Here is a 27,904-nt window from a genome sequence, read left to right as displayed (position 1 = left end):
CTTAGCTCCACCATTGTGAGGTTCAAGTGTAAAATACTCATTTAAGTGGGCAATGGGCTTGTATTACACCAAATTCAGAGGTCTGAATGCTGTGTGTGGGCAATATATGTTTTCTAATCAGCTCACTGCTTCCTGTTCACAGTGGATTTTAACTATATTATTAAGTGCAGCACTACTGGGTTTTGTATGGAATTCTGCAAGCTTGACCACAGACTCAAGATTAAGACTTTTTTACTTTTTTTTTTTTTTTTTTTTGTAAATCGTGATACTGTTACGTGCTCAGAATTGGTGAGTGAGGTCTTGAGTTCTCTTACAGACTTTTCTCTTGGCCACAGTTGGAGGCTTCAAGGATGCCTCAGAAGCACAAAAGTCCATACAGTTATCTTGTAGCTTTGTTGGAAAGCACTTGGCAAGTTCCAGTGTGGTAGGGAGCCAATCTGGTGTTAATAAGGCCTCGCTTCTTCTTGGCACTACTAACTCCAGAAATTTTAGAAACAGATGCTTCAAAAATAGGCTGGGGGGCTTCCATGGGACATCAAAGTTTAAGTGGCTGTTAGAAGCTGTCAAATCTCTTTAAGCATAAACAAGCCCGAGTTCCTATCAATCTGGAGAGCACTCAAGAAACTTCCTGCTGAAGAGGGTTGCTGCATGCAGCAATTGATAGACAGCAACACAGTAGTGTTCTGGCTTGCAAAACTGGGGATTTGTTGTTAGGAAAGCAGATAATACTAGCTGTAAATATTTGACAGGAATCGGAAAATGTAGGAAAGGTGATATAGTCCTTGGCAAGTCACTTTTTCAGGAGACTGCTTTGAAATTTTACTCCAAGTGCATTGAAGTGGGAGCTTTGCCTAAACTAGCAAACTTTGTAGCAGAGATTCACCAGCAGCAGTGGAAACAGCTGTATATATATGACTCTGGTGCTTGTAACTACTGTCATGTTAGAGAGATTAGGCAGGAGATTAGGTTCCCATTCATGTGTACGCTGCAGCTCCACTGTGGTTGCCATTGGGATGCTGTGAAACATTGTTGTACCATGGCAGTGCCTGTGTGTCTGGTTCCCTTTGGCTTAGAAACTGGACAAGCCTAATTTTATGTAGTCATTGCATTAACATGATGAAGTTTACCAGGAGGCATGTCTTTAGTGAAAAGGAGGACAGTGATTCTTTGAAAATCATAAAATTGTTCCTTTTCCAGCGAGGAAGGCTATTAATTCGCATGAGGTGGATGATTTAGGATTGGTATTCCCGGCCATAAGCAAATTCTTATGTGATGATGTAGAGAGTTGGGCCCAGTTTTGGAGAATAATTCAAGCAGATGTCTTTCAATACTCTGTTTTTCTTTCCTATCAGATTACAGTTATTTGGAAGCCCGGGTTGTTCACTTTGACTTTGTTTGGGATTTCCTAAGTACAGTGACTCCTGCATTCTTAGCTGCATTCCAATTCTGCAGAAACTGGAGTATATTATCCTTCAGAGAAAACTTGTGGGCCAAGCTAGCAAAAGCCATTGATTTATTGTGGAATATGTCTCCTCAGTCAGCCAGTCTTTCAGGATGTGAAGCTGAAATGTAACTGTCTGAGCACCAGGTGATGAAGAATCCAACTAGTCATGAATTTTTCTTGTCAACTAGAACAAAAACATGATTAGAAAGCTAAATTTGCTGATTTGTTAGGTTTCATTTTATCGTGTGATATGTACTGTATAGTCCCTGTATTTTAGCTCAAGTGCTATTAATAACTATTATTATAATAGTTCAAGTGCTATTAATAAACAAAAAAGCTGCAGAAATGTTTGAAAGATTATAAAAATATTATGGAACTAACAAGATTCCTAGTCAGCTTCATCACTTGGTCACTTTGTACTGAATTTCCTGTTGATTATGTTGGACACTAACTTTTTAGATTCTGCCTGTAGAAGCAGAGGTATAACCTCCAGAATGCTAGAGTATGAAATGCTGGTTAAATATGGCACTGCTAATAAGAAATTTTTCATGGAATAACTGCAGAAGAATGTAGAGCTTGATGATTTTCATGTGCTAATAAAACCAGAAAGAGGGAACTATGCTGGCTGTAGAATCAGTTCATGGTAGTACAAAACAAACTTAATAATTTGTCATGTTAATATTGAACTTCTGAAATTGTGTTGAACACTAGTAAACTTTAGCTTTATACTGTAGCTTTTATAGTTATTTAGTCTATTGGACTATTTGACAATGACTGAAGCTTACTTGTTTGGATTGATTTCTGTAATTTTAGTTTTTATAGATTCCTGATACTATATTAGCATGGCTTGCTAATGGGTTTTCTTGATCTTACACAACACATGGGTAGAGGGGGAAAGATTATTAGTATGTCATTCATAAAGGCATAATTACATACGCAGATACAAATATCACTTTTGTTTGACCCTGGATTGGACATTTTCAAAAAGGACTAAAATGGTTGTTTTTCCGTGTAGAACACAATTATTGAATGGCATTTATTTACGTATTTCCACTTGACCAGGAGGCCATTCTTGAAATATTTGTGTGCAAACATATTTGGACATAATAATTTTTTTTATTTACTTGCATTTAACTCTTAAGTTGGAGTTGCAGTAAGTAGTCATTTCCACTGTGATTTCTAGATAAATACAACTCATTATTAATGAGCAACTTTTTTTAAAAAAAGGTAAGATAATAGATTTGCAAACAGAAAATGAGTTATTGTTGCAGTTCTATCTATTTTCATAAGTGGACAATGAATTCCCGAACAGTGTAAGAATAAAGAGAAATTTTTTTTGTCTTTTGCAACTTTTATGTTGAATCTTCCAGTGATTTTTCTGTGGATTTTTGAAGGATTGATCCTAATGTATCTCTTTTCCCTCCTTAATTCTTCTTGAGTCTCCTTTCTTAAGCTGCAGTAAGACTTTGAGTAGAGGCCAAAATCTAGTGGAGGTTGCATGAAATCTTGCATTGAAGGGAGGTGGAGGGTGAGTAGAAGACAGTTGTCATCCTGAGAGCAACTGGATGTGTCAATAGGTGAAAAACTAAGTTGTGCAAGGATAATTCTTGCGTTTTTCTTATTGCTGGGCACCCCAACCCTTTCTTACCTTAGAATAGGGCTACAAAATATTTTAGGTCAGTGAGAGCTGTTCAGGTGTCATATCTAAAAGCACACCTGTTGTCCAGTAATGACCCAGGAAAAAATGTGACAGAAGATCACAGGAATAACATTTTGAGCTTTCTGCATCTCTGGGTCAAAGCTCAAGGCAAGGCCTCCACCTTTTCTTACTCCTTGCCTGCAGGCTGAAGGGTTGTTGTGCCAGGCATTGTCCAGAGCTCCAAAAATCTTATGTGAGTCTTTGTGAGTCACGATCTCTTTGAAACCTGAGATTTGTGTTTTCATATGAAATTTGTGAAGCACAAGTATAAACACTAGTAATATGTAGATGGAAATATTTAGCTTGTACTAATTAATCTAATGCAGGTGGGATGGGGAGACTGTAACATTTTTTATTAAAGGCAGCAGGGGTGTGGTTGTCAAATGAGATTTTATTGTTTGGTGTGAAGTGAACCTGAATAATTCTATGCATAGTTAATAAATTGAAAGAAGTTATTTTATTATATTACTTGAAATTTTAAAGGAAAATAATTATTATGGATGAGAGTGTGGAAAAGAGGAGAAACTCTTGCGCTATATATATATATGGATGTTCTCACTCTTATTCTCTTTTCTGTTGTTTTTTCTCCCTGCCATTTCATAGCAGAAGCATGAATAAATGTACAAGTGTAATATTAGAAAAGAATCATTGGTGACTACAGGATGAACAACCAAATCAGTTTAAGACCAGTAGTTCTGAAGTCCTGCACAAGCTGCAGGGCTCAGAAGGCAGGGCAGGGCGCCTTTGCCCTGCTGAGCTCCCGTGCAACGTGTCATATTTAAAGCAAGCGGCCTCATCTTAAGAATCTGCACAGACTCCCAGCTTCTCACACAGGTGAGGTCCTGCTCGTCAGGCACCTCTGGCAGGACCAGGGCCCTTGGTCTCGCTGACACAGGGCGTCAGGTCACTTGTGTCCCAGCAAGCTCAGTCAGTCGCTGCCCTGCTTTGCTGCTGCTGCTGCTCTGCTGGGAGGGACTGATGAGCTGTGTCTTGCTGCTGTGGCAGGGCACACTTGGAGCTATTTTGAACATGTCTCTGGGTAAGTATTTAAAGTGCTTATGCAATACAGTGGGCAGTACAGCAGTTTTTACTCCCTTCTCTGTGAGCATTGCTTCCATTTGCTCCTGCTCGTTTACCTGGCATCCTTTCTCATCATCTTCTAGAAGGTGGCAAGGATCGTTCTGACCTGGTGCTAAATCCATTTGTAGCTTATGGCAGAAACTATGTGGATTAACAGATCTAAATTGTCATTTTTACCGTTGGACTCAAGGTGTTAGAATTCCCTCTTAGTATTTTTAATATACTTAGTTTCACCACAACCAGTGAGATTTTTTTTCCCTGTTTAAAAACAAGTCTTGTCTTAGCCAGGGGGATGGAGGGCAGGAAAACTCCACACTATATTATTCAAATTAATTTTTAGTGTCAAGCCTTTTCTGCCTTTGATAAGTTATGTTTGAAATACCTGGGAATACAGAAAACCTGTTCCTAGGCAATGATAAATACTTTCTTCTTTTATTGTACTTTTTAAAGGAATTTTGCCTGATACAGAGAGCATTAAAAAAATCCCAAATTATTAAAGACCATATTTTGGAAAAATACAAAACTCTGTTTTATCCAAATAAGTAAGAAAAAACCCAACCCCCCAAAACTTTGCAGATGCCCAGTGGGCTGGATGCTTACTTTTTTCTTCTACAAAGATTTTGTTAGAACTCCAGTGTTTTTGAGAATTCCTGTGCTGTCTTTTAAATTGAAATGTCTTGACATTGCATTTTTCCCTAAGTTATCAAAGGAGACTTTCTAGCTTTAAGCCAAATTCTTTGGCACAGGCAAGAGATGCAGTAACTTCTTGATTTATTTTGCTCAAATTCTGTTTTGAAATCTGTAGGCTTTTTTAATATGAACAGTATTTGGAAACATAAAGAGTCCTATTTTGTATTTTTAAATGTAACTATTACTTTTGGAGTTGTAACTTTCTTAGAAGCTGTGAAGGAACTTGTTTGCCAGTGTAACTTAGAGTATTGATAATTTCTTGTGTGGTGCAGCAAAGCATAAAAAACTTTTCTGAAGTTAATGGGAGAAATATATCAATATTTAACTAAAAACCCAATTTCTTCAAAGAGATAAACAGTTCCTTAAGATAACCTGCTAATATGAGGTAATTCCCTTCCCCTTACTGAACTTACTAATTAGTTTTTAGTCTGTTTCCACTGATGTCGCTCATGAACTTAGAGCTGTGATACAGAATTATTCATTGTAGGCAGAACTGGTGATGGGCCCTAAACCATTTGATCTTCCCTAGTTTTTGCTTCTTTTGAGACAGCAGATGGAGAGTAGTAACCACCATGCAACTTGAGACGGAGTCCAAAATAAAAATTTACTGAAGTTTAAAAACGCAAAAGCATCAGCTTAATCTCAGATGCAACTCTTTAAATATTTATGTAGTAATACAAATATACTTAAAAGGCAAGTTGTTGGTCCCTGTAATTATTTCCTCCTGAGGTAGCGGTTCCAACTTTGTGGGCATAAGGATATATAGTGCATAGTGACAGTGAGAATATTTTCCTGTTTCGTAATGAAACCGATTCTGGTTTGAGTGAAATTAAGAGTTCCCTTCCCTTTTTTTCTTTTTTTTCAGGAGGAAAACTGTGGTCTTATGTCAGTAAGTACTTAAACAGAAGTCCTGAAGAGAGCTTTGAAATTCCTGAACCCAGGACAGCCAGTTCAACCAAAATTTACCTGGAACAACCAACACCTAGTCCTAAAGAAATTGGCAGCAGCACCGATTCCAGAGAAAGCTATGGGGAGGGCATGCTGAAGGTGGTCCCACTGAAGAGCAGCCTAACACCAAGCTCTCAGGATGACAGCAGCAACCAGGAAGATGACCAAGAGAGTTTGAAGTGGATGGACTCAGGATCCAGCTCAGAAGAAGAGTGCACTACTAGTTATTTAACATTATGCAATGAATATGGGCAAGAAAAAGTTGATTCAGGCTCTCTAAATGAGGAACCAGTGGCTAAACTGGGGAGTGAAGATCTGCATACCAAAGAAAGAAGCTGCTTACAGAAATGCAGTGTTGTTGGCAGTGATAGCTTCATGTCTCAGGTTGTACCTCAGGAACGAAAGTTTTTCATCGATGATGCTGAGCCAGAAATAGCTAGCCCTACTAGGATATTGGACTCATTAACTAAATCAAAGAACAGCCCTATGGAACTCTTCAGGATAGACAGCAAAGACAGCACTAGTGAGCTCCTGGGGCTTGATTTTGGAGAAAAATTATATAACCTGAAATCGGAGCCCTTGAAGCCATTGTTTTCTGTTCCAGATCATGACAGAAGCTTGGATGCCCTAGAAAGCAAAATGGGTGTGAGACCTCATGACACTGTAAGCAGAGGTTCAAATGACTCTGTGCCAGTTATCTCCTTTAAGGATGCTGCTTTTGATGATGTAAATAGCATTGATGAAGGAAGGCCTGATCTCCTAATAAACTTACCTGGTATGTCTGATGAGACAGAAGAGGCAGCAGTGTCAGGGCCAACAAAGTTTACAAAAACTGATAGGGATGTGTTGGAAGTGAAGTTATTAGAAACACCTGATGTCTTGCAATTAAATAATTCTGCAGAGCCAAATCGTGTGGCACCAGAAGTGGGTGATCCTTCCCACAAGGAAGCAAATGGACAGAGTGGTGTCACTCAGGGAGCTCTTGGAACCCTCTTTACATCTGACCAAGAGGTAGGTAGTTCAGAAGACAGGGCTCTGTTTCAAGGACTTGGAGCCTGCTCCTTAAACATGACAAGCAAAGAAGAAAGTTTATTTGTTTCCAGCTCACTCTCGGGTGCTCAAGATGTTAGCTTGGACAGAGACACATTAAGAAATGAAGCAGTGTTGCTGTTTTCCAGTCAAACTGAAGACACTGGGAAAGCGGAGACAGACTTGGCTTCGTCACCAGCAGCTGAAAGTAAAAAGACAGCACCAAAGAGGGAAGACAAAATAGCAGGAGGAGGGGAGAAGGAAATACATCAAATTTTTCAGGACCTCGACGAAAGATTAGCGATAACCTCCAGGTTTTATATCCCAGAGGATTGCATTCAAAGATGGGCAGCTGAAATGGTTGTAGCCCTTGATGCTTTGCATAGAGAAGGAATTGTGTGCCGCGATTTGAACCCAAACAACATCTTATTGAATGATAGAGGTCAGGAACTTTTGCAAATGCATTTCTTTTTATTCGCTGTTGCTTCCAATTAACTGAGTAGGCGTTTTATCTTGTAATTAGTATCTTCATTTCCTGTCTAGAGCTTCATTATCAGTGCAGCAAATTCACCCCCAGTAATAGCTTCTAGTACTTAATGATGCCATTATTCTTAATGATACTGTTTTTAGCTACAAAAGGAGTAATTACAGTTCACTTCTGCAGAAAATGGAAGGGAAAAATGTTTTGATTTCTCCTGTCGTTTTGTTTTTAGGACACATTCAGCTAACGTATTTTAGCAGGTGGAGGGAGGTTGAAGATTCCTGTGACAACGATGCCATAGAGAGAATGTACTGTGCCCCAGGTTAGAGCAATCACCTACAATGTTTCACATGGAAAGTAGATTAGCAGCTTTCATTTTCTCATGGAGTCTCTGTAGCACAGAGCTCACGATCATGTAGTACCTGAGTTTTCTTTGCCTTTTTTCTGAATGTCTTAAAAAGCTACAGGGCTCATGACTGCTTTATTGTTGAACTGTGGTGGTGTTTGTTATGTCATTTCCGTAAAGTGTAATTGTATTGAATGTCTTGTTTAAGCAAGTTTAAGGAATGTTTTGTTTTCCTGCAGTTTTTTGCTGTGTGTAAGTACATCTTAGTAGCTGAAAAGATGGCACAAAGAGCCTTAAAAATACAAGAATTTATACTTGCAAAGAACATGGGGGACAAGGGGAGAACCATAGTGGTTTGAAAAATACAACCCTAATAGGCTTAGAGATGCCTCTGACATTTTTGATGAGCTACGGTGGGCTTTGAAATAGTTTAGAGAGCTCTTTTCTTAGAACCGCTTTCATCAATCATGAGGGTGATAAAATCGATCTCTCATAGCAAGGATGGCACTTGAAACTGAGTCCTCCCTCTTTTCCTTTTCCAATTTATTTTCTGCTAATACAGTGGTCAAATGGTAGTGACAGCCAAAAATCAGGTGTTTCACTTATAGCTTCATATTTTAAAAATTTCATAGCTAGCTTAGAAAAGCTACTTTTAGAGTTGAAATTACTACTTCTTTATTTTGAATTTGAAATGCCAGCATAACTTTCTGCTGAGTGTGTGGTCTGGCCAGGCATTGCAGCTTGGCATGCAGGTAATCCTCAAGTTCGGTCTGCAAATGTGCTCAGAAAATTTATAAAAAGAGTTACCAGCAATGGAAGTTCTGAACTTAGTTTGGCATCAGGTGTTTATTCTGTTTTTGTCCCACAACTGAAATGCAGTAAGGAACTGTCTCTGTGCATACAGGGGTAGGATCTCAGCAAAAATTTGAATGCCAGCTTCTTGAGATAAATAGTAAATAAAATCTTTTCTATCCAGGTGCAAGTCAAAAGGGATGGTATTACAAAAAATAATTCTTTTTACCTATCAAAGCAAATCCAACACCTTTATTCTACCCTCACTCCACTTTAATGCAAGAACAAGAGAACTGGGGAATCCCAACAATTCTTGTGGTTGTTGAATAGAAATGTGTCCTGGTTGCTAACATGCATGACAACCTGTTAGAAAGAGGTGTTTTCCTGCCTCCCTAACCCAGCCTCGAACAAAGCACTCCCTAGTTGAGTAGTAGCAAAGATGGAAGTGCAGCCTTTTCCCACCCTGTCATCATTAATGAGCTGTGAAAGTCAAAGCTTAATTTTTCTGTACTTTAATGAGGATCCAAAGAGAGGCTTTTTTTGCCCCCTAAGCCCCAACCAGCCAACTCCTGCAGTAATTAAGTGTTTAGGGAGCAGTTGAAATAATATTTAGAAGTCCCCAAATGCAAGAATAAAGTTTTCCACCATGTCATTATTTCCACCTCACAGCACAGGTGTGGTGTCCATCCGGGCTTTTTTTGGTTAAGTTGCCCTCTCCTCTCCGCCCTCTCTGCCCTACCCCAAGCTGCAGTTTGTTTTGTGTGTCTGTAACTGGCGAGCTACAAGTTGAAGATTTGCAAATGCAAATGTTGATCCTGCTCTATGATTCTTACCTTTCATATTTCTTGATCCTAATGTTATCTCCACAAAGCGTACTTGTACTTTGGTGTAGCTATTACATCTTAAATTTTTTATAGGGGAGTAATGCTCCCCTATATAAATTAGCACCACAAAATATATTTTGGAGTCAAGTGCCATTCTGTTATGAGCAAGGATTCAATAATGGTGTATAGCCGAGTCCAAAGCAGCTTTCTTAAGGCTACTGCTGCTAGTAAATGTTGCTTTAGAACTTTTTGTCAGTGTTAAAAAATAATCATGTCAATGGACTTTCTCTGGGTTCCAGTGTTACAGGGGAAAAAAAGCCTTATTTGGATGTTAAATTTTTTTTGTTTTAAGGAGTGTACCGTGTCCCTGGAACCCATATCTCCCCTTTATCATGACAACATTGCTCCTCAAGCTGGTTCTTGGAATAAGGATTTTGAAATTATACTTGCATGTCAGTTCAGTACACTAAGAGAAATTGGCAAGTTTGAGGGTTTTTATATTATTTTAAAGTTGCTTTTTAAAATTGGTTATAAATGTTTCTCACAACCTTTTTTTTTTTCTGCTGAAGGAAGGGCTGTAGTTTTGTGGCGGTTGAACAAGTGATCTTCACAAAATTTCATCAGATCTTGTGATTTACCATAATAAAACACAGTGACTAAATGAACTGACTCAAAGTGAGTCTTTATCTTGTTTTGAATTTTCCTGGGGTTTTCAGTATTATGTGCTGTGTTACCCTACCTCTGGGTCATTAGCCTTCCCTTTCCTTTTCTCTCCTGGCTGAAGGATTCAGTGGAACTTCGCTTGTAGAATTTTGTTTCCATGTGTTTAGCTTGGTGTTTTAAACAGAGTTTGAGATATATTAGGGTTTGTATGTGGTAACTTGTATGCTACCTGATTTCAACATTTTGTTATTTAAATAAGTGCACTCTTTAGAAGTATGCAGGAAAGGGAAGATGTCTTTTAGGGTCTGGTGTTGGAGACAGAAAAGATGATGAGTCTAGGGCTGCAGTTCTTCTTCTGCATTGATTTTTGAGGTACAAATTTTGAAGGCAGAAAAAGGAGAGTATGGATGTGAAATTTAAACAGATTTATTTCAATTTAGAAGAGGTACAAAGTTGTATTGCAGAATTATATGAAAATTGTAGAAATGTGTTTGAAACAGTTGTATCTTTTAAATTGGTCAGGTGTTGCTTTTTTACAGTGTGAGTTATAAAGTGCTTTGCAGTGAAGTTGCATGAGGATGTATTTAAATCTTAAAGTTGTTTTTATTGGTTGAAGGAGAACATGGAATCTTAATTCTACAATTTATGTATCAGAAACTAATTCCTGGATGGGGTAGGGATAACAGTGTATTAGTGTGGAAGTTTTTCAGACGCAGGGGAGAATGGAGGTCCACCTATGTGGAACTTGCTTGCGGGATCTAGGATTTTGTGTTTAAGGCTTTCGGTACACTAGAGTGTAACCTTGCATTAAAACAAAGCAAGGTAATATTGGTACAGAAACAGTGATCAGATCTCTGCCATGGTAAATAGCAGGGAATTGCTCAGCTCTTGTTATCCTACGAAAAGTGGAGAGGCAGTGTGACAGCATATGTCGAAAAGACATTATGCAGTGTATGTATAAAAGAACAAACAACTGCACACATTATAAATGCAAAAGTGTCAAAAAGATGAGGGAAGAGATGGTTTAAAAAGCTGTATGCTGTTCCCTGCGAGCAATATAATTACTTTTGTATGAAATAGCAATGGCCATAAATTAAAAGCAGGGCTGCGTCTTTTGCGAGAGGAGCAGCACTTCCCCTCTGCTGACGGGAGGTGGCATTATACCATTAATGGATTTTGCTGTCGCACTTGCTGGCGCTAATTTGCCCGACTTCTCCTAAGAACTGGAAATGGAAGATGCGGTTCATTTGTAATGATTTGCATATCGAGAATTGTACTCGCAAGCTCAGAGTTGTGGTGGGTTATAGTGCTGTTGAATCTGTTGGTAAAGCTGGATAACTCTTTACTGCTGTATAGTTCTACTCAATTTAAGAAAAAAAGAAGTTCATGCTGAACCAACTGCAGCAACAACAAAGCTGTCTGCAGATGCTTAAAAGTAGTGCCTGTGCTATACTTTGATTAATGGCCAAACTAAATCTTTGCTGTGCACCTACGATAAGTCAAATGTTGTTTCTCTAACCCACAAGGGAAGTGATGGATTATAAATCATCCCCTATAAACTCAACACCACTTCAAGTAAAACCATGGGGGTTTTGGCCAAGAAAAACCTATTTGCTTTTAAAGAAGACATTAAGCACTTTTAACTGAGAATTTCTCCTGTGTTAATGTGGCTAAGGTAACCATTGTGAGGTTTATGTGTTTTTTTTTTCCTTTAACTTTTTACTTAACTAAACCTTTTTACTAAATTTTGTTTTCTGAATGTTTTAAAGTGTGCTAAGCAGCTATATCTGAATACAAAGTTATTAGTAGATCAGATGAGAATGATTCACTTCTGTTTAAACAGCCCTTTGCTCTCCATGCCCCCTGAGAACTCTTATCACATATTTGTCCAAAAAATCCCCACAAAAACTAACAAAAAATCCCTTGCATTATCCACCTGTCTGGTGGCTGATAGTATCAGCAATGTATCTCTTTATCTCTTGGTTAATGTGCCTTGGTATTCTGAAGGGGGGAAAATTCCAGTAACAGATTCAATTTACATGGACAGAAACTTGAGCAAATGCCAGCCTAGCAGGGGGGCCATTATTCTGCTCTATAAATAAGTTTAAAAAAGAAACACACACACACACAAACCTGTGAATCAACATGTTTTGGTCTAATTGAGGGAAAAGCAAGACAGATGAATTTTGAAATGCAAATGATCACCTTCTGTTATTTAAGTATTGGTTTTGCCAACATTGTGATCTTAAATATAAAGAGTTGTTAACTTTTAAATGCAGTAATAATTGTATGCCAGTCTTGATTTTTAAAATCAAATCGGTAACTTTAAAAAAACCCAAACCCTTCATAGTATGCTTAATACGTGTGAGAAAGACGTTTGTCTATAGGCATAGCCTAGGCAAGACTGTCTTCAGCTAAAACAGATGAAGTTGAGAATTTACTCACAAAGAGAAATCTCTAAAGTACTTTTTCTACTAACCTGGGAAGTGTCATGTTGTGGAAGCGGCTTGCTGGTCTAACATCTTGTGTAAATATGATGTGTGAATGAGATGTTTTATTTACACTCTCCAAGTTCTTGTTCTAGCAGCGGGGATGCGTTCTGTTGCATCCTTGTTTTTGGAGGATGAGATTTCAGAACTGGACTGCCTTTAGTGTCTTTTTTCTTGTTTAAACAACGAGTTTTCACCAGACTGTGTTTAATAAAAACTGGAGATTTGCTGCTTGAGATCCTAAAACCAAAGGGATCTTAGTTTCACAGAAAATATAAGTAGTAAACTGGCCATCAGTAATGCACTGTATTATTCTGATGCTTTCATAAGCTGTGTTTGTGTAAATAAGCCTTATTTACACAAACTAGCCTTCACAGAAACCTACACATAAATACATGGTAAATTTGGTTTTATCTAACCTGCTGTTACTTGTTCATAATGCAAAACCTAAGCAAAACGAAGGTTTTGTGTGTACAGGATTTTTTCCCAAAGAAAGGATAAAAATGTTTTAATGTGCAACCTGATTTTTGTACTCCCAAATGAAGATGTCACTTCTGCTCTTAAACAATTGAATATACAGATGCAAAGTGCAGCTGATAACCTAAAATATATGGCATGTAAATAAAAATTGCTAGGTTGCTATTATTAGCCTTCATGCTATAATTTTTATTTACTGAATAAGGAAAAAAAATATTTGCCTCTGTTTACCAAACAGACATTTGATGCTGGAAAACCTGCATGTTATTTGTGTATGTATTTTTCAATAGGAGTTTGCAGGCACTCATTAAATCTGCTGTTCTGCATTATAGTAATTCAATTTGAGTAGATTGTTTAAGAAGGAAAATAACTGTGGTAGATTAAAGTGCCATTGACCCTGAGAGGTGTCGAGGGGTGGGCCGATCTTGTGGTTAATAGTGGAAGACTGGACTTTCTACTTTTTATCTCTGACTCTGTCCTAGCTTTTTGTGTGACATTAATGTCTCGGGATAATCCTAAAAAGAAAAACACTGGACAGGTGAAGGAGCTTTGGGCATCAAAATCAGAAGGATGGCCTAGCTTGATTTAAAAAGCCCTGGCAGTAGGAAACAGGACTAAAAATTAGCATGAAAAATATATGACTGGCTTGAATAGCAAGGAAAGGTGGTTTGGAGGTGCCGAAAAAGTACTGATTATTGTGAGGCTGGGAGTAACAGTTTTACAACAACCATTTGGAGTGGGACAGCTCTCCAAAAACAATGACAACTGACTGCTCCCAGAACAGCAAAATATCATGAACTTGGAGTAGGCAACTGAAAGCATAGGTCTGGGGAGAGAATCAGGTATTTTCTGAAAAGAATCTGATGTGATTTGGCACTCGGGCTTGTTGTGAGTACACTACATGTTTCAGATGAAGTACATGTTCTTGTGGTCTTTCATAGGCTCTGTAACTAGAATAAGCAGTAAGATGTACCAAAGCTGTTGATTTGTAAAGATCTGGTGTTTTAGTCTGGCTGACATAAAAGCCAGTTGTTAACTCTAGAAGAAACTGTATTTTACCTGGGTTTGTTTATGTTTTTTATTATTATTAATTGTTGTTACAAATGAGTCTAAAACTTGATGACAGTGTAGAAGATGCCTTGTGAAAATAAATGGAGCTAGTTGAAAGATTAATTAGTGTTTGCTTTGTTTTGATAACAGAGCAGTAATAAGTTTCTTTGTCTCTTTAGTCACATGATTAAGAGGAAGTTTTGATTCCATCATGGGCTGCTAAAAGAAAGAAAGAACACAGTTCCCTCTGTTATTTTTTCTTTTTTTTAGTGACATGAGGAAATTTCTTCCAAAGAGGAACATAGATGCTCATATGTTTTTGAACAACTTTAAGATGAAACTTCCTATTTTCATACTCCATTTGATCTTAGCAGATGTTCATTGGACTTGCCTCACTACTTTATTGTTTAAAGACCATGATAAACTTCTTATACTTAACTATAGATGGTTAAATACTGTGTTTTATAAATTGCTAAAACATTTTAGGCAAAGCATTATGGCCAGATTGCTCGTGTGATGTGTTATTTAGTGACTGTAGCTTACAATATCTTGGCTGACTGAGTTTGCTGAGAGTAAATTAGCTTGGACTCTTTACTTGATTCTCTGCAAATGGTTCTTTACATATATAGATATCAAAATATGATAAAATAGTGATCTTTTAAAATTAAATGAGTGTAAGGTAAACAGGATTTCCAAAGCGTCTCTAATGGTTTTTCATGCAATGCTGTTTATCTTAATGACCACAGAGGGGGAAAACATTGTGTTTGTCTTCAGGATGTTGAACAAGTCTAATTCCTCCTGAACAGTTTCAGACACCTCATGGTAGTTCATAGAGATCTCCTTGTGCAGAAGTGATACTTGAAAGTATGGTGTTTCTGCTTGAAATGAGGGGTAAGGGAAAGGGCCTCCTCAGGTTTTGGAATTCTTATCGATCCACTCTTCTTAATTTCAAGAAAACCACCTCAGTGCAAAGCCCATCCTGACTCCTAGGTGTCTGGAGAAACACTACATCCACCTAGAGCCTGTTGTCATGTAAGCTGACTTGAGATGCCTTTTTTTTGGATATTACCATTTGTCCAACAAAGTTTTTGATTAAGTTTTTGTTCTTGGTGATTCGGAAGCCGTCTGGCCTGAGTTGTGCACTGAATGTCTAAGTCCTCCTTTGAGCCTGACTTCTTTCATGTTAACTAGTGTTTGTGTGTGCTGGTCGTGAAGCCTTATTGTCAGCCCTGTAGGAAACTGGTTTTGGAAGAAAATGTTGCAGGTGTGGTAGTAAAAGCCTTTGAAATCCTTCAGCATGAAAGGTATATTTCAAGTTAAGGTGCTGTAGAAAGAATGAGAAAATGAGTCTTGGTTTACCGTCAATGACTTTATTGAGGGTGTGTGTTCAGGAGAGGTGAAGTTCTGCTTTTTACTTTAGAACTGGCACTTCAGTTTAAAATACAGTGTTGTCAGCTATGCACCCCTTATCAGGAAGTAAGGTATTACTGTGTGCAATGCAAATATTGAGATAAGTATGGAAACCATAAAGAAATGGCCTTTCGGTTGAGACCAGCTGCTCTGGAAGGAGGACAGTGCAGGGTAGTGAAGGTGTTTACCTGTCCCATCTGTTTTTGTCTAAGCTGATAGCATTTTACAAATTTCCTTCCCTTCAGTTATCCCAGTGACTGCTCTTGGGATTGTTTTTGTGCAGCAATCTAGTGTTGTTGTTGACTTGTGCTACTTGGTGCTGGATGTCATGGCCGTGCATCGGGAAGAGAGAAAGAGGAAAGCTTTCCCTTTAATGAAATTGCGGTAAAGTTGGAAGAGCTACTGACTTTTTCTTCACCCTACTTTATTATTTCTCTGATTTAAAAGGATTTTTTTATTTGAGGATGATATAAATGCTTTTTTTCTGCAAATTTTGTACTGCTGTTCCTTGAAGCACCAACACTGTGCACATGTGTGCACACATTTATTTTTGTACAAATCTGGGTAAGGTCCTTGATTTCAAGGTTCATGAAGGAAAGATTTGGCACAAATATCCCTGTGTTATTTACTTAAGCTTATGTGTCGCTACCATTTATTGTCTAAATTACTTTGCTGATGGATCGAGATGAAAATGTTTTCTTGGTGAAGGCAGATATTGTAATTCAGATTTATTGTAATATTAAAGCTTTAAAAAAAGCATATGCCCTGTGTGGTATATTACATTAGCCAGCTACTCTGTGTCCCTCAAAAGCACTTCATAATCTATAGTTTCTAGATTTTCCCATGATGTGTAGTCAAGATAAAATGCAGTAATATTGATGTGCTATCGTGAACTTATTATGATTGTAATGTGACCTGTTTGAAGTAAGGAAATGTAAACAACACGTGTTTATTTGTAGTATACACAATTTAAATTTTTTTTTTTTTTAAGGAAAACAGTTATTTTAACCTGAAATAAGGAAACTTTGGAACCTAGAGAAAGCATCAGGAAAGCAGACATTGCATAATAGGAAAAAAGTCGAGCTAAAATCTATTTTCTGTAAAAAAGGATACTCAGCTGAGTTTTCCATTTTCTTTTCTGTGTTGATTCAGATGACTTGTCATGCAGTTTATGCTGTGTGCATGAGAACCCAGCCAGAGCCCTTCAACCCTGAGAGAAATCTATGTTACTTGACTGTTCTTGATTTATCCCACTTGTGTCATTTTGGTCATGGTCAAAAGTGGGTGGAAGAGTTCAATGCTTCTCTCATAAAAGAACTGTAGTGACATTTGTTTTGGCTGGGCATATATTGAAAGTGTTCTTACAGTTGAAAATATGAGGCTGAATTTTGGAGAAGTGGACTGTAGTTTACTTTTTGACTCTTACTCTATCCGTTTTCTTCATCAGTGAAGAAAATTACGTCCTGTAATGAACAGTGTGTGATTCTGTGAAAGAAGGCAGTGTAACTTTGATGCTTCAAAGAACTGAATAAGCATCTGTGATTGACAAAATAAAAGGAAATAATACCAAAACTGAGATTTATTTTTTTTTTGGTAGAATTTCTTTTTCCTGTGCTCTGAATTATTTTTTTTTTCCAATATTTTTTTTCTTTTGGGCTGTAACTCATAAGGCCCATCCCCACTGAATGTCTTTAGGGAAGAATGGTTTATCTCCTTTTGTGGCAGTATTATTCTAAAATTTTAAGATGTGTCAATGTGGGGAAGTTAATGGTATTATAGGAACTGAGAATGTAATAGGCAATCTTAATTAATTTTTGGCTTTATTGTCCTTACTTTAAAATAAATGTGGAATTCAATTAAAAATAATCACTTGCTGTGAAGAAAGCTCTGCTCTAAAGAAATCTGAAGTATTTGGTTTTATATTTTACTCTCCATTCACGTTATCTTGTTTTTGAATGTACATTATTGCAATATACAGCACTAGGAAATCACAATCAGACTGGAAAGGCATTTCCATTCACTAGGTTTCACTGAAAAGTGCTATGAAAACCTTTCATCAGCTGGTTTGTGTGGAAAGGCCCAACTTCGGGGTTTTCTTTTGTTTTTCTTTTATTAAAGCACAGTTACCTAGAAGGTCTGCCTTTCTGAAGGGCTTTAAAAATAAACTGCAAGAACAGATTTTGATTTTTACACAAATTTTCTCAATTTACCATAGCTTCAGCTTCATCTGGATGCTTGCCTGAGATCTTAAAACATTTTAAAAATGCATGTAATTATGCTGATACAGTTCCTCGTGTGGTTGCTGTTATATCTCTGTAAAAGTTTCTTGATGCTGATAGGAGTGTTAATCTGTAGGGAATGGAATAAATCCTGATGTGTGGCACCCTTGTAGTGATGTATTGGTCATTCAGAGGCCATTAACTGTAGTAAACTTTTCAAAGTGAGGGATGTCCTACCTAAAGAAACAATGTCTGAGCCATCCTTCCTTGTTGCTCTTGCAGCAGTATCCTCAGGCTAGTTCAGTAAGGTGCTGAGCATCTTCCAGCTTGTGTGGCAGCTGCCCAAGGGGGCAGCCCTCTGCACATCCCTGTGCCCAGCATGTGTGTGCCTCTCTGCATCTGGGGAGGGCTGGGACTGACACCTTCCTCTCCCTGACCCTGGAGAGTGACTCATCTGTAGCTCTCCTTGGCCATGCTCATGCTAAGCTCCATAAAATGATGAGCAAGATTTTTCCGCACATGCCGCAATGCTTTTCACAGCAACAGCTTATGGCTGTATGCTAATTGTTGTCCTCTGCTGGGAAGCTGGTGTGGCTTTTGCCACCAAAGCTATTTTAGTGCAGATTCTGCATTTTTTTGACAGTCAAAATGAAGATTTCATCTTCGTTGCAATCTGTTTTTCTGCCTGTTTTAGAGCAGACAGTGTGGTGTATTTGTATTTAATAATTTTTGTGGTTTAAACCCTGAGTCAGTGAAGGCCAATTTTTCTGCACGCATCATGCTACTGAATATGTGTATGGCAAGGGACTCTGCTGCTCCTGTCTCTCCTCTTCACTGTCCCTTGTGCATGTACAGCAATAGCAGGGTTGGGTGCTTGCTGGGTGCAAGGGAAAACAACTTTTCATACCGAGGTACAATTTGGGCTGAGCTGCCACAATACATAGTTACTGGCTGTGGTTATGCTATATGAAATAGATTTAACATGTCTGAGACCAGAGAGGCTATTGTGAAAAGCCTCCTGTGGTGATCCCAGTGAAAGGGAGTATATTAGCCATGAGACAAATCCTGCCCTCTAAGACAAAATTGAGGCGTGCAGTAGACTATTACAACCTCTCTTGTGCTGCTTTTATGGATACTTCAGGCCACTCTGGTCAGTCTAGCTCTTCTGACCACAGTAAATTCTCTAAATATGTTTTGCTTTACTGTCTGTTGCTGTCCAGTTTTGTCCAGTATAGAAGAATCATAACTGTAATGCCTACAAGTCTTGAAAGTGCCTATGTGTGCATGGAAAAGGCAAATTATGCATGAAATGTATAGTGCTGCTGTGTTTGAACAATGCAATCTGTAGGTGGCTAAAGGGCTAACTAAATTGCAGGCATAATGAAAGCTCTGTGGTATTTAGTATATGTTCTGTCAGCATTAAGCAGTCACCTTGTAAATATATGTTAATTTTGAAGGAGTAACTGACCTTTTTAATATTAATTGAAATGTCTCATGTTTAGAGGTTGGTGCTATCCTAGAAGAGACAGAAGCCTGTGACTGGTGGAGCCTGGGTGCCATTCTTTTTGAACTCCTCACTGGGAAGGTAGGGCTGGGGGCTAGTTAATAAAACTGACTTCTTGGCCAGTAGTTTCTCACAAGTGGTATGCCCAGTTGTGGTTCCCTTGCTTGTCTCTCTCATGTGTTTTGCCAACTTGAGTATTCTCAATTTACTTAGTCTTCTTGAGACCAAAGAAACAGGACATGCTCAAGCTTCAGTAGAACAGCTTGGTAAAGCCTTATCAAACTCAGGACTGAAAAAAGAACCTAAACCATGCTGCCCTCTTAACCACAGTGAAATCAAAGTTCTCTAACATTCCACCTGTACTTCTACAAAAATTTTGCTCTACTAGTTTTAGTATTATTTCCTGGGACTGTGTAGAAGCCATATGTTGCTGTTAGACATTAATTCAGTATTTTAACACAAAGATTGCTCAGCCAAATCAAACTGGAGGTTGGTTTGCAGTTCTGAACAAAGAAAGCAAAGTCCACCAAATTCCCAGACTCTTCAAGTTTGAGAAATAGAACAGAAACTCTAAGACGTAAATGTTCTAAAGCCGTATCTGCAGGACATAAGTGCCTGTAGACATTCCTCCCCAAATCAGTACCTCATACTAGGAAGCACTGAAATTTCAACTGTTTGCATGTGTACTAGGAGATAATCCAACACTACAGTTTTTAAATTAATAATTGTGTCTGCCTCTTTTGTTAATTTTTTCCTTGTTTTCCTTTTCTTCTCCAGTCTCTGGTTGAGTGCCATCCATCAGGAATAAATACTCACACTTCTTTGAGTATACCAGACCATGTATCGAAGGAAGCCAGATCACTGATTCAGCAAGTAAGTGAGGAGAAAATTTGTTTTCTATATGTACACGTGTAGATGGGACAAATACCTTCCTGAGTTGGTCTGGTGAAGTAAATGTAGAAAGAGAAAGCTGCTGGTAGGAACGTGGATGGCTCTTTTGTCAGGGCTGATGAATTTTGCCCAGTTGTCTTGTTGCATCTGGAAACTTTTGACTTCTCCTGCCAGGTGTGTCTGTAGAAAACTAGAGTGCTTTGCCATTTCTTCAAAGAACAAGCTTGGCAAATGCTGAGTGCTTTGGAAACACCTGGTGGTGATGCATGAGCATGTTAGAAGTTCTGCCCTAAATGCTTGTGGAAATATTTGTAATGAATTAATCTAAAAAATGTTTATGCCAATTCAGAAAGACAGCTCAAAGTACTATGAAACCTGTAACACACTGATTAGAAGTTATGACCTTGGTGCGATTGCAAATCTGTAACTGTTCTCCAGGAAAACTTCTGGATGCCATTTGTTAGGAAAAGTACTTTAAACTGTGAATACAATGATTTTTGTAGTGAGAAGATAATTGGTAAGGTGGATGAAAGGCAGAGTAGGAATCTGTAAAATACAGACAAGCTTCCAGACCGATACACCATTTTCAGCCTAATAGAAATAGTATTGTCTGATGGTTTTAGTTTACTCTTAGCTTTAGGTATTCATGACTGAACTTTTAGTACAGGGTCTTGAAATTCAGGTAGTGTGATCTTCCTTCTAGTTAAGTTTGATGTAACTGAGGAAGTGGTGTCTAGATCTGACCTGTTCCACTTGAGAAGAATTAAGTGATACATGTGAACTGTGCTGCTTGGCTTTGAAGAATATATTGCTAGTTGATGCATAAATAATGACAACACTTAGATGAAGTTTTTAACAGAACAGAGTGGCAAAAGTAGTTCTTGAGGAAAATGAAGGAAAGAGATTTTGAAAATTCAGTGAGTCAAAAGACCCAGTGACAGATAGATTTCTGTGCCGTTACTGTGAAATGATTAGTGGAAATGGAACTAGATGTTTGGATGCCACCTATTTTGACTAGGTGACATGAAGTCACTGAAGGTGAAAGCATGTGTCTGTGTGTTTCTGGCAAAGGTAGAAAGGGAAATGACTGAAGAAAAATCCCATTTTTATGTAATCTGCATTTATGTTGTTAGATGGTAGCAAATTGTTACCCTCACCCACAGGTACTATAGAACACAAATGGCTGAGGGAAAGCGAAACAACACTTAATGAAGGGAATTCCTCCCATTAAGACGAAAAGACAAATGAAGTTGTCCAGTCCATGTTTCCCTGCCAGTGTAGGATTGTTTTTCACGGTAGACTAATGTGTTGCCTATTATCACATATGCCAAAGAGTGTCACTTTTGCCACTTGTGGTTTAAGTAGCAAATGTATTTCTGCCACTCACAGCTATGTTACAAGGCCAATTTTTTCTCCCCAGTGCCTGTTAGGTCAAGCTGTCTAGCGTAGGGTGGTGACTTATCTGGGGGAGGTTTGGCTGTATGAAGCAGTAAATCACATTTTTGTTGTGTGACTATCCAAGGAAGCTGCCATTCATTGCTGAGGAAGCCTTGTCAGGAAAAGGAAGAGAGCTCTCTTGGCATGGATAGCAATTTGTCATTGTGACTTTCCTTCCCCCCACTGCCAAGGGTAAACAGGTCAAAACCTCACAGAATAACTCTCCAGGATCAATGTTCAGCTATACAAAAAATTGAGTCAGGCTGTGGCTTCCAGTCCAGGTGACTTAATTGTAAACACCTTCTTCATTTAGCCAGTGTCTAAGAAAACAGAGATCTCTTTATTTCTGGTGAAAGATGAAGTTTTGGGTGTTTCTTAATGTTTGTTTGGTATTTTGCACCCAATATTTTTTTCAGGCACCTTCAGGTTTTTCTACCAACAACATATGCAACATGGCTTTTCAATAGTTGCAGTTTGTGTTGCATTTGTTTTCTAAGATTAAAGTTCTGCTGGAAGGACAAACTCCAGAAAATAAGTGACCATGCTTACTTTCCCTATGCTGGTGCTTCTTGCATTTCAGCAGAAGGCAGAGACACCCTGGCTGCATCTATGTGTGTGTGTGCTGGCTTGTGGGAGATACTGGAGCAGCACCGTTCGCTGTCAGCAAGCTACCTTTACTATGTGACATTATGACTGCAAATAGCTGAGCCATCTTAAAATGTGTAAATTCTTATGTTTATGGATGTAGACTCTCTTAGATGTTGACTGCATCAAGATATGAATACACGTTTTTCCAAGTGACAACTGGGAGAAGTTACCCTAATAGGTGTTGCAAGCAAGAAATCATGCCTTTGTACTGGCTGTAATTAAATAGAGTATAAACAGTTCTCTAAAACTGCAAAATATTTTTGTGTGCCTTTATTAGTCTCTTTGGAGTTTACCTTTGCATTCCCTTTTATATGGATTGGTATCTTTAAACAGATGTAAATATTGTGATTTCCTTTTCACATGAATTCAGCATGTGATGTACAACTAAAAAGCAAACGAGGTGCTGAATTTCAGGAAATTTCCATTAAGCCATTACACTGTTTTGTTTCTTTCACTAGGGTTTTGATTTTTCAGTTTTAGGCCATTTGTAGGACTCTCTAAAACTTTTTTTTTTTTTTTTTAGGAAATAGAGAACTGGCTATGTTATCCTGATATTTTAGTACCAACTCACAATTTATGAAATGGAAAGTTACAGACCACTATCCCCGACGTAGCCAGAACGCAGTGGTGTGAGCAAAGGTTAACATGAACAAATGCAGTGTCCAGAGTTCTACTGATGCAGGCTCAGGCTGCTACTGTCTCTTTTTTAAATGAGGTTACACTTAAAATGAAGTCCCAGTGTGCAGTGCTTTGGGGAATTGCATGCTGTGATCAGTAGTCTCTGAAGACTGTAACACTGAGACTCAAGGAAAGGAGAGAGTCTTCTTCCTTTTACTTGATTTTAGGAATTTCAAGTATGCTTTTGCACTCTTGAAAGTAATTCATAGAGCAGGAAAACAGTAGGATGTCCCTTACCTTAGACCTTTCTGGAACTTTTAAGCAGTTGTTTTTGTTCTTACTCACTGAATCATATATATGTTTCTTTTATATCAAGCTTTTGCAGTTTAATCCTGCGGAGCGTCTTGGTGCTGGCGTTGCTGGTGTTGAAGACATCAAATCTCATCCATTTTTTGCCCTTATAGAATGGGCAGATCTGCAGAGATGAGAGACACATGCCCTCTGAACAAACTCAGGTCAACTGGACAAGTTTCTTTGGCACAGGAGCACCCTTACTTGCTTCCTTTGGATGTCTCAAACCATTTGGACGTGGTGGCTAAAGGATGCTGGAGCAATTGGGCCAAGAATGAACACTTTTAACAGGAATCACTGGTTGTACAGGGTGCTGACTTATTTTTATGACAACTGGTTGCTATGTGTGCCTAAGTCCTTTCATCAAAGGGAGGTTTGTGAGGCAACTCCTGGGCAGCATGTTTAGCACTGCCAGCTTGTCAGCTAAGTAGAAACAGGAATGTCCTCCTGATGGTTTGTCTGATGATGGAAGTGTCTACAGACTGTGCCAGTTGAAAGTATTTTTTTATAGTGTCAGTAGACCATTTCCCTATGCTAAGTGCAGCTCTGGGGCTGGGTGGGGAAAGAAGAAACAAATAATTTATTAATGGTATATGCTAAATAAAATACTAATATGCTTTATGCAAAAGTTGACATTAAAAATAATATATCCATTAAAAATTAAGAAAGCTGTTGCATAATACTGTGGAATGTGTCTTGAAATAGCATATCATTTCCCACTCTGGAAGGAGCATATAAAAGGCAAATAATGCTGTCAAATGTTGTACTTTGTTGGCTGGCAATGTCTGTTTAAAACTCTTGACTCTGTTGTATTTGATGAGCTACCTATAAAGTCACTACAGAAAGGGAAATCTCTTCCTCAGCCGGATAAACACTGCTTTAGCACTCTCATAAGGAGCAAGAAAACGTAACACTAAATAGATGTATAGATAAAAAAGGAAAAAACTCTTCTCTCGTCACTGCACCCACTGCTTTACCACTTAATGAACTTTACTTCCTCTAAGTGTCCTATTTTTAGCTGATACTTCAGGAAAAAACCTTTCTGCTTGTGTTCTTGTGCTTGAGGAAGCTTCTGAACTCCCCTGCTTGTTTGTTAATAGTCTTAATAAATCAGAGAAAGCCTTCACTCACTCTGCTGCTTGAACAGGAAGAAGCCTGGGATTTGCTCATGCCAAATGACTAAGTGACATCTCTGAGCAAACCCTAGTGGGTAAGACTTGGGCACGAGCCAATTAGCTGACCTGTTTGTTTGTTAGAAAGGTCTGGAGAATGGGAGAAGAATACAGGACATGCAGAATATTTTGCTGAGCACTGCTGTTACTGCTAAGCAGCCATGCTTATATGGGTTCCCGATGTACTGCAATGCCTGTACAGATTATGGATCTGTGGTTTTTTTCCTAAATGTTCCCTTTGCTCGTGCTCTTTTTTTTTCCCCTTTTTCTTCTTCTCCCCAGCTTTATCCGGAGAACAAAGGGCAAATTCCTTTGGGAAAGTGAGGTGACAGCAATGATTATTGAATTTACAACTCAAAGAAAAAAAAAAGTATCCCTCCATTTGTATTTTAGCAGTGTATTTTATGGGCACTCCCAAAAGTGCATCTGCACAATCTCCATCTGTTAGACACCAGTCGGTGTATTCAAATAAAGTGGAAAAGGAAAATGCTTCACTTAAACAAAGGAAATCTGGAAACTTTTTTTTTCCTTTTTAAATTATTCCACTCCCCTCTTTTTTTTTTTTTTCTTTTTTTTTGTCTTCCCTTTCTTGTGATCGCTAGGCCAGCAGAGGGGCTGTCACAGCACTGCAGGTTGTAACCAGGTCACTAGTATCACTGCCTACGGAGTGCTGTCCAAGATTACATCACTTTCAGAAACTGTGTTTCAACCTACCACCCTCTGGCTTCATAACAGGAACTCCCTCAGGTGAGCCACAGGAACAACTTCCTGCGCCCATCGGGTCGGAAATCTCTAATGCAGAGACCAAGCTGATCCGGAGCTTCCTTCCAGCACTGCCCTGGCTGTGACTTTGGAGAGGGCTCATTGCTCAAGGGAAGCCTCCCTCCATTTGGCCACCTGACTCCATCCCTGAGGCTCTCTAGCCTAGCCACTAGATAATGTTGTTGCCCGTGTTGATCTGTCCCATTGCATTTGCCTGGTGATAACTGTAAAAAAAAAAGTATTTTCCATGTTCCTTTGAAATGCTCCCTTGTTCAGGTTGTGCTGGTTGCAAGCAAAGGCCGGATAAGACAGCATAGGAGCATGAGCTGGTTTCTGTGAGCAGCAGAAGGAAAACTGTGTTCTAGCAGAAACCAGACGACCAATCACTCTCACTGTAAAGCATTCAGTTTAATTAATGACACCAAAATATTCTTTTTCAAATATGTTAGTAGTGAGGAAATCTAGACCCCAGAGAGTGGAAGGATTAGGACACTTGGCAAGATGACTTGCCAGAAATGAACATTTGAGATGCTACAGGTTTCTGTAACATTACCAGTGACTCAGCTAATGGTTTTGTCAAGGGAAGCACAGTCTTGAGTTTATTGCACAAAAACAATCCTGCCTCTTATCTTTGTTTTTTTTCTTTGAACATGCATTATGTTGTATTATTGTTTACATGTATTCCTTTAATAAACAGAACCTTTCAAGCCTAATTCAGACTTTGCATTTCTGAACTTTATGTTTAGTTCTTGAAGACTCACCTTCTTATCTGATCAATGCTTTTTGTCCTTGACTTTAATGACTTGAAATGTTCTAGATACCTTATTTTGGTGCCTCTTCTGAAGCCCTGTGGTGCACATCTCCATTTTGCTGACCATCCATTCCCACTTCCTTCTGTTACACCTAATGACTAATAGCAAAACAAATCAGTGCCTTTTTGTTCACAGGAATTAGTGACGGTTTATGTAAAACACAGTAAAATAAACCTGTAGATTTACCTATTCTCCTGTTGGTATTCAGCTAAGGCAGATGACACGCTTAGGGCATCTCGAAATGGTAATTCACTGCACCCAGTTGAACCACTCTGTAATGTTCTTTTGTCCTACTAGGAAAAACTGGGAGACAAAATATTTGAAGGCTTCCACTGGGTGGAATTGCTGTAAGGTGAGCCCGGGCACCTGCCCAGACTTACAGAAGAAATTGCATTTCATGAAATGCAAGGGGCATAACTTTGAATGACTGTATTCACAGCTTCTGTGCTTGTAGCACTGCTCCTATATCTCCTGTTGAAAATCACCTCGCAGACAGCAGTCACTGTCACGCTGACTCTCCACACACCTTTGGGATGCTGAGTCGGCAGGGTTACCCTCGCTGGAACATCCACCCGGCTCCTCTCTCCAGTGCTAAACCTGTTCCTTGGTGTGTCCCTGTCGCGAAGGGCACTGGGATGAAGAAGGCTGGGGAGGTCAGCCCTCTCTAAATGAAGCACTCAGCATAACAAGGTACAGGGAAGTGTGAAGTAAACCACTATGGGATTTTTTTTTTATTTTAGTGTGGTGTCATTTGTTTTCTCAAGGACACTGAGTAGGAAGCTGGAGAAACAGAAACTTCCTCTCTGGTGAGATTTATGGTAGGGATTTTAGCAATAAAATGAAAAAGTACATTTGTTGATTTCTTTGGGTTTGTGCTTTCTGTGTGGGCCTTGCTGTGAGCTGAGCACTGTGGCTCCAGGCTGCTGCCTGGCCACATGCTCTGTGTGAGCCTGCGACTGGTCTCATCCAGTCAGCAGCATCTGCGGCTGCAGAGCACCTCTCCCAGCCGGCCCTCAGCTCTGTGCATCTTCTGAACTGTAGGTAGCTTTCAAATCAGAGCCCCACGGGTTTTTGCAGGCTCCAAGATGTTTGGTGGACAGGATTTCTTTGCCTGCAGCAGCGCCCTGTTAAGTGCAGCCCATTCCCCCACCTCAGCAGCTCATTCTGTCAGGGCTGCCTACTTGCTGCATGGTGTCCTTGGGGTACTGTTGGAGATGCTGCCGGAGAGGCATTTTGTGTGGTCAGTGCCTGTTGTGTCCTTCGGCCATGCTCCTGCCCAGCAAACTCCTGCGTGGTGTGGTGGGCCAGACCTCCCATGGGCTCTCTCTCTGCAGTGGCACGTGGCACCATGCACGTTAATGGTCATTGTTTGGTGTATGCCCACCAATAAATGGTAGGCTGGGGCTTAGTGAGGACCAGACCAGACCTGGGGCTTTGGCCATCCCGAATGTTTGAGGACTTTCTGTGTGGTTGCACCTCCAGGGCTGGACTGTATGCAGGTGCTGCAGGAGGACAAGTGCCTTGACAAGGTCACCCAGCTGGGGCACAGCTTTTGCTTAGGTGAAGGGGTGTGGGGGCGAGGGGGTGAGATGGGGGAGCGAGGGACTGGACCAAGCAGCCGCGGGGGCCTGGCAGCCACAGTGGGGGCGTGGGATGTGCATGAGGGGCTCAGGCAGCCCCCAGGACAGGGTGCCTTGTGTGGCTCCAGCTGCTGTTTGGGAAGGGGTGGCAGAGCCAACTCCCAGAGGGGGAATGGGACTTGCTTAAAAGGTGCCGAGCAGCTGCTGCTGGCAGCAGTGGTTTAGACTGGCAGCACATGGCTGTCTGCTGCGCCGCGGGGCCGGTGGAGGGCTGGTTGCTGCCTGAGCCATCTGCGTGAGCAGAGCTGTGGAGCCCTGGCCCAAAGGTTGCAGTGTCCTAAAGAAAATCCCAACTTCTGAGGGGCAAAGCGATGGAAGTGATCCCACCGTCTGCTAGGGCTGTGCAGTGAAATCTCCTGCACCCCTGCTGCTGGGCAGAGGAGGCTAATCAGGGTGCAGCAGAGAGGATGCTCCAGACTCCTGGCAGC

General features: G+C 39.6%; 1 protein-coding gene across 4 annotated transcripts in view; it reads left to right on the top strand.

The window, feature by feature from the left end:
- RPS6KC1 (ribosomal protein S6 kinase C1) overlaps positions 1–25,737 on the top strand; it is an 86,901-nt gene extending 61,164 nt beyond the window's left edge. For 3 of the 4 annotated variants that reach the window (XM_032684247.1, XM_032684251.1, XM_032684249.1), the window contains 5 exons: positions 5,779–7,332; positions 7,604–7,693; positions 19,144–19,226; positions 19,923–20,018; positions 23,116–25,737. In XM_032684247.1, coding sequence (XP_032540138.1) covers positions 5,779–7,332; positions 7,604–7,693; positions 19,144–19,226; positions 19,923–20,018; positions 23,116–23,226 — 1,934 coding nt within the window. In that variant the 3' untranslated portion in view covers positions 23,227–25,737. The remainder of the gene's footprint in view (positions 1–5,778; positions 7,333–7,603; positions 7,694–19,143; positions 19,227–19,922; positions 20,019–23,115) is intronic. The other variant, XM_032684250.1, reaches the window with a different exon arrangement.
- Positions 25,738–27,904: the final 2,167 nt, after the last annotated feature.

This window comes from Chiroxiphia lanceolata, chromosome 3 (assembly GCF_009829145.1).
Source record: "Chiroxiphia lanceolata isolate bChiLan1 chromosome 3, bChiLan1.pri, whole genome shotgun sequence".
Lineage (NCBI taxonomy): Eukaryota > Metazoa > Chordata > Aves > Passeriformes > Pipridae > Chiroxiphia > Chiroxiphia lanceolata.
Note: the sequence above shows the minus strand (reverse complement) of the source record. Positions and strands in the feature narration are given on the sequence as shown.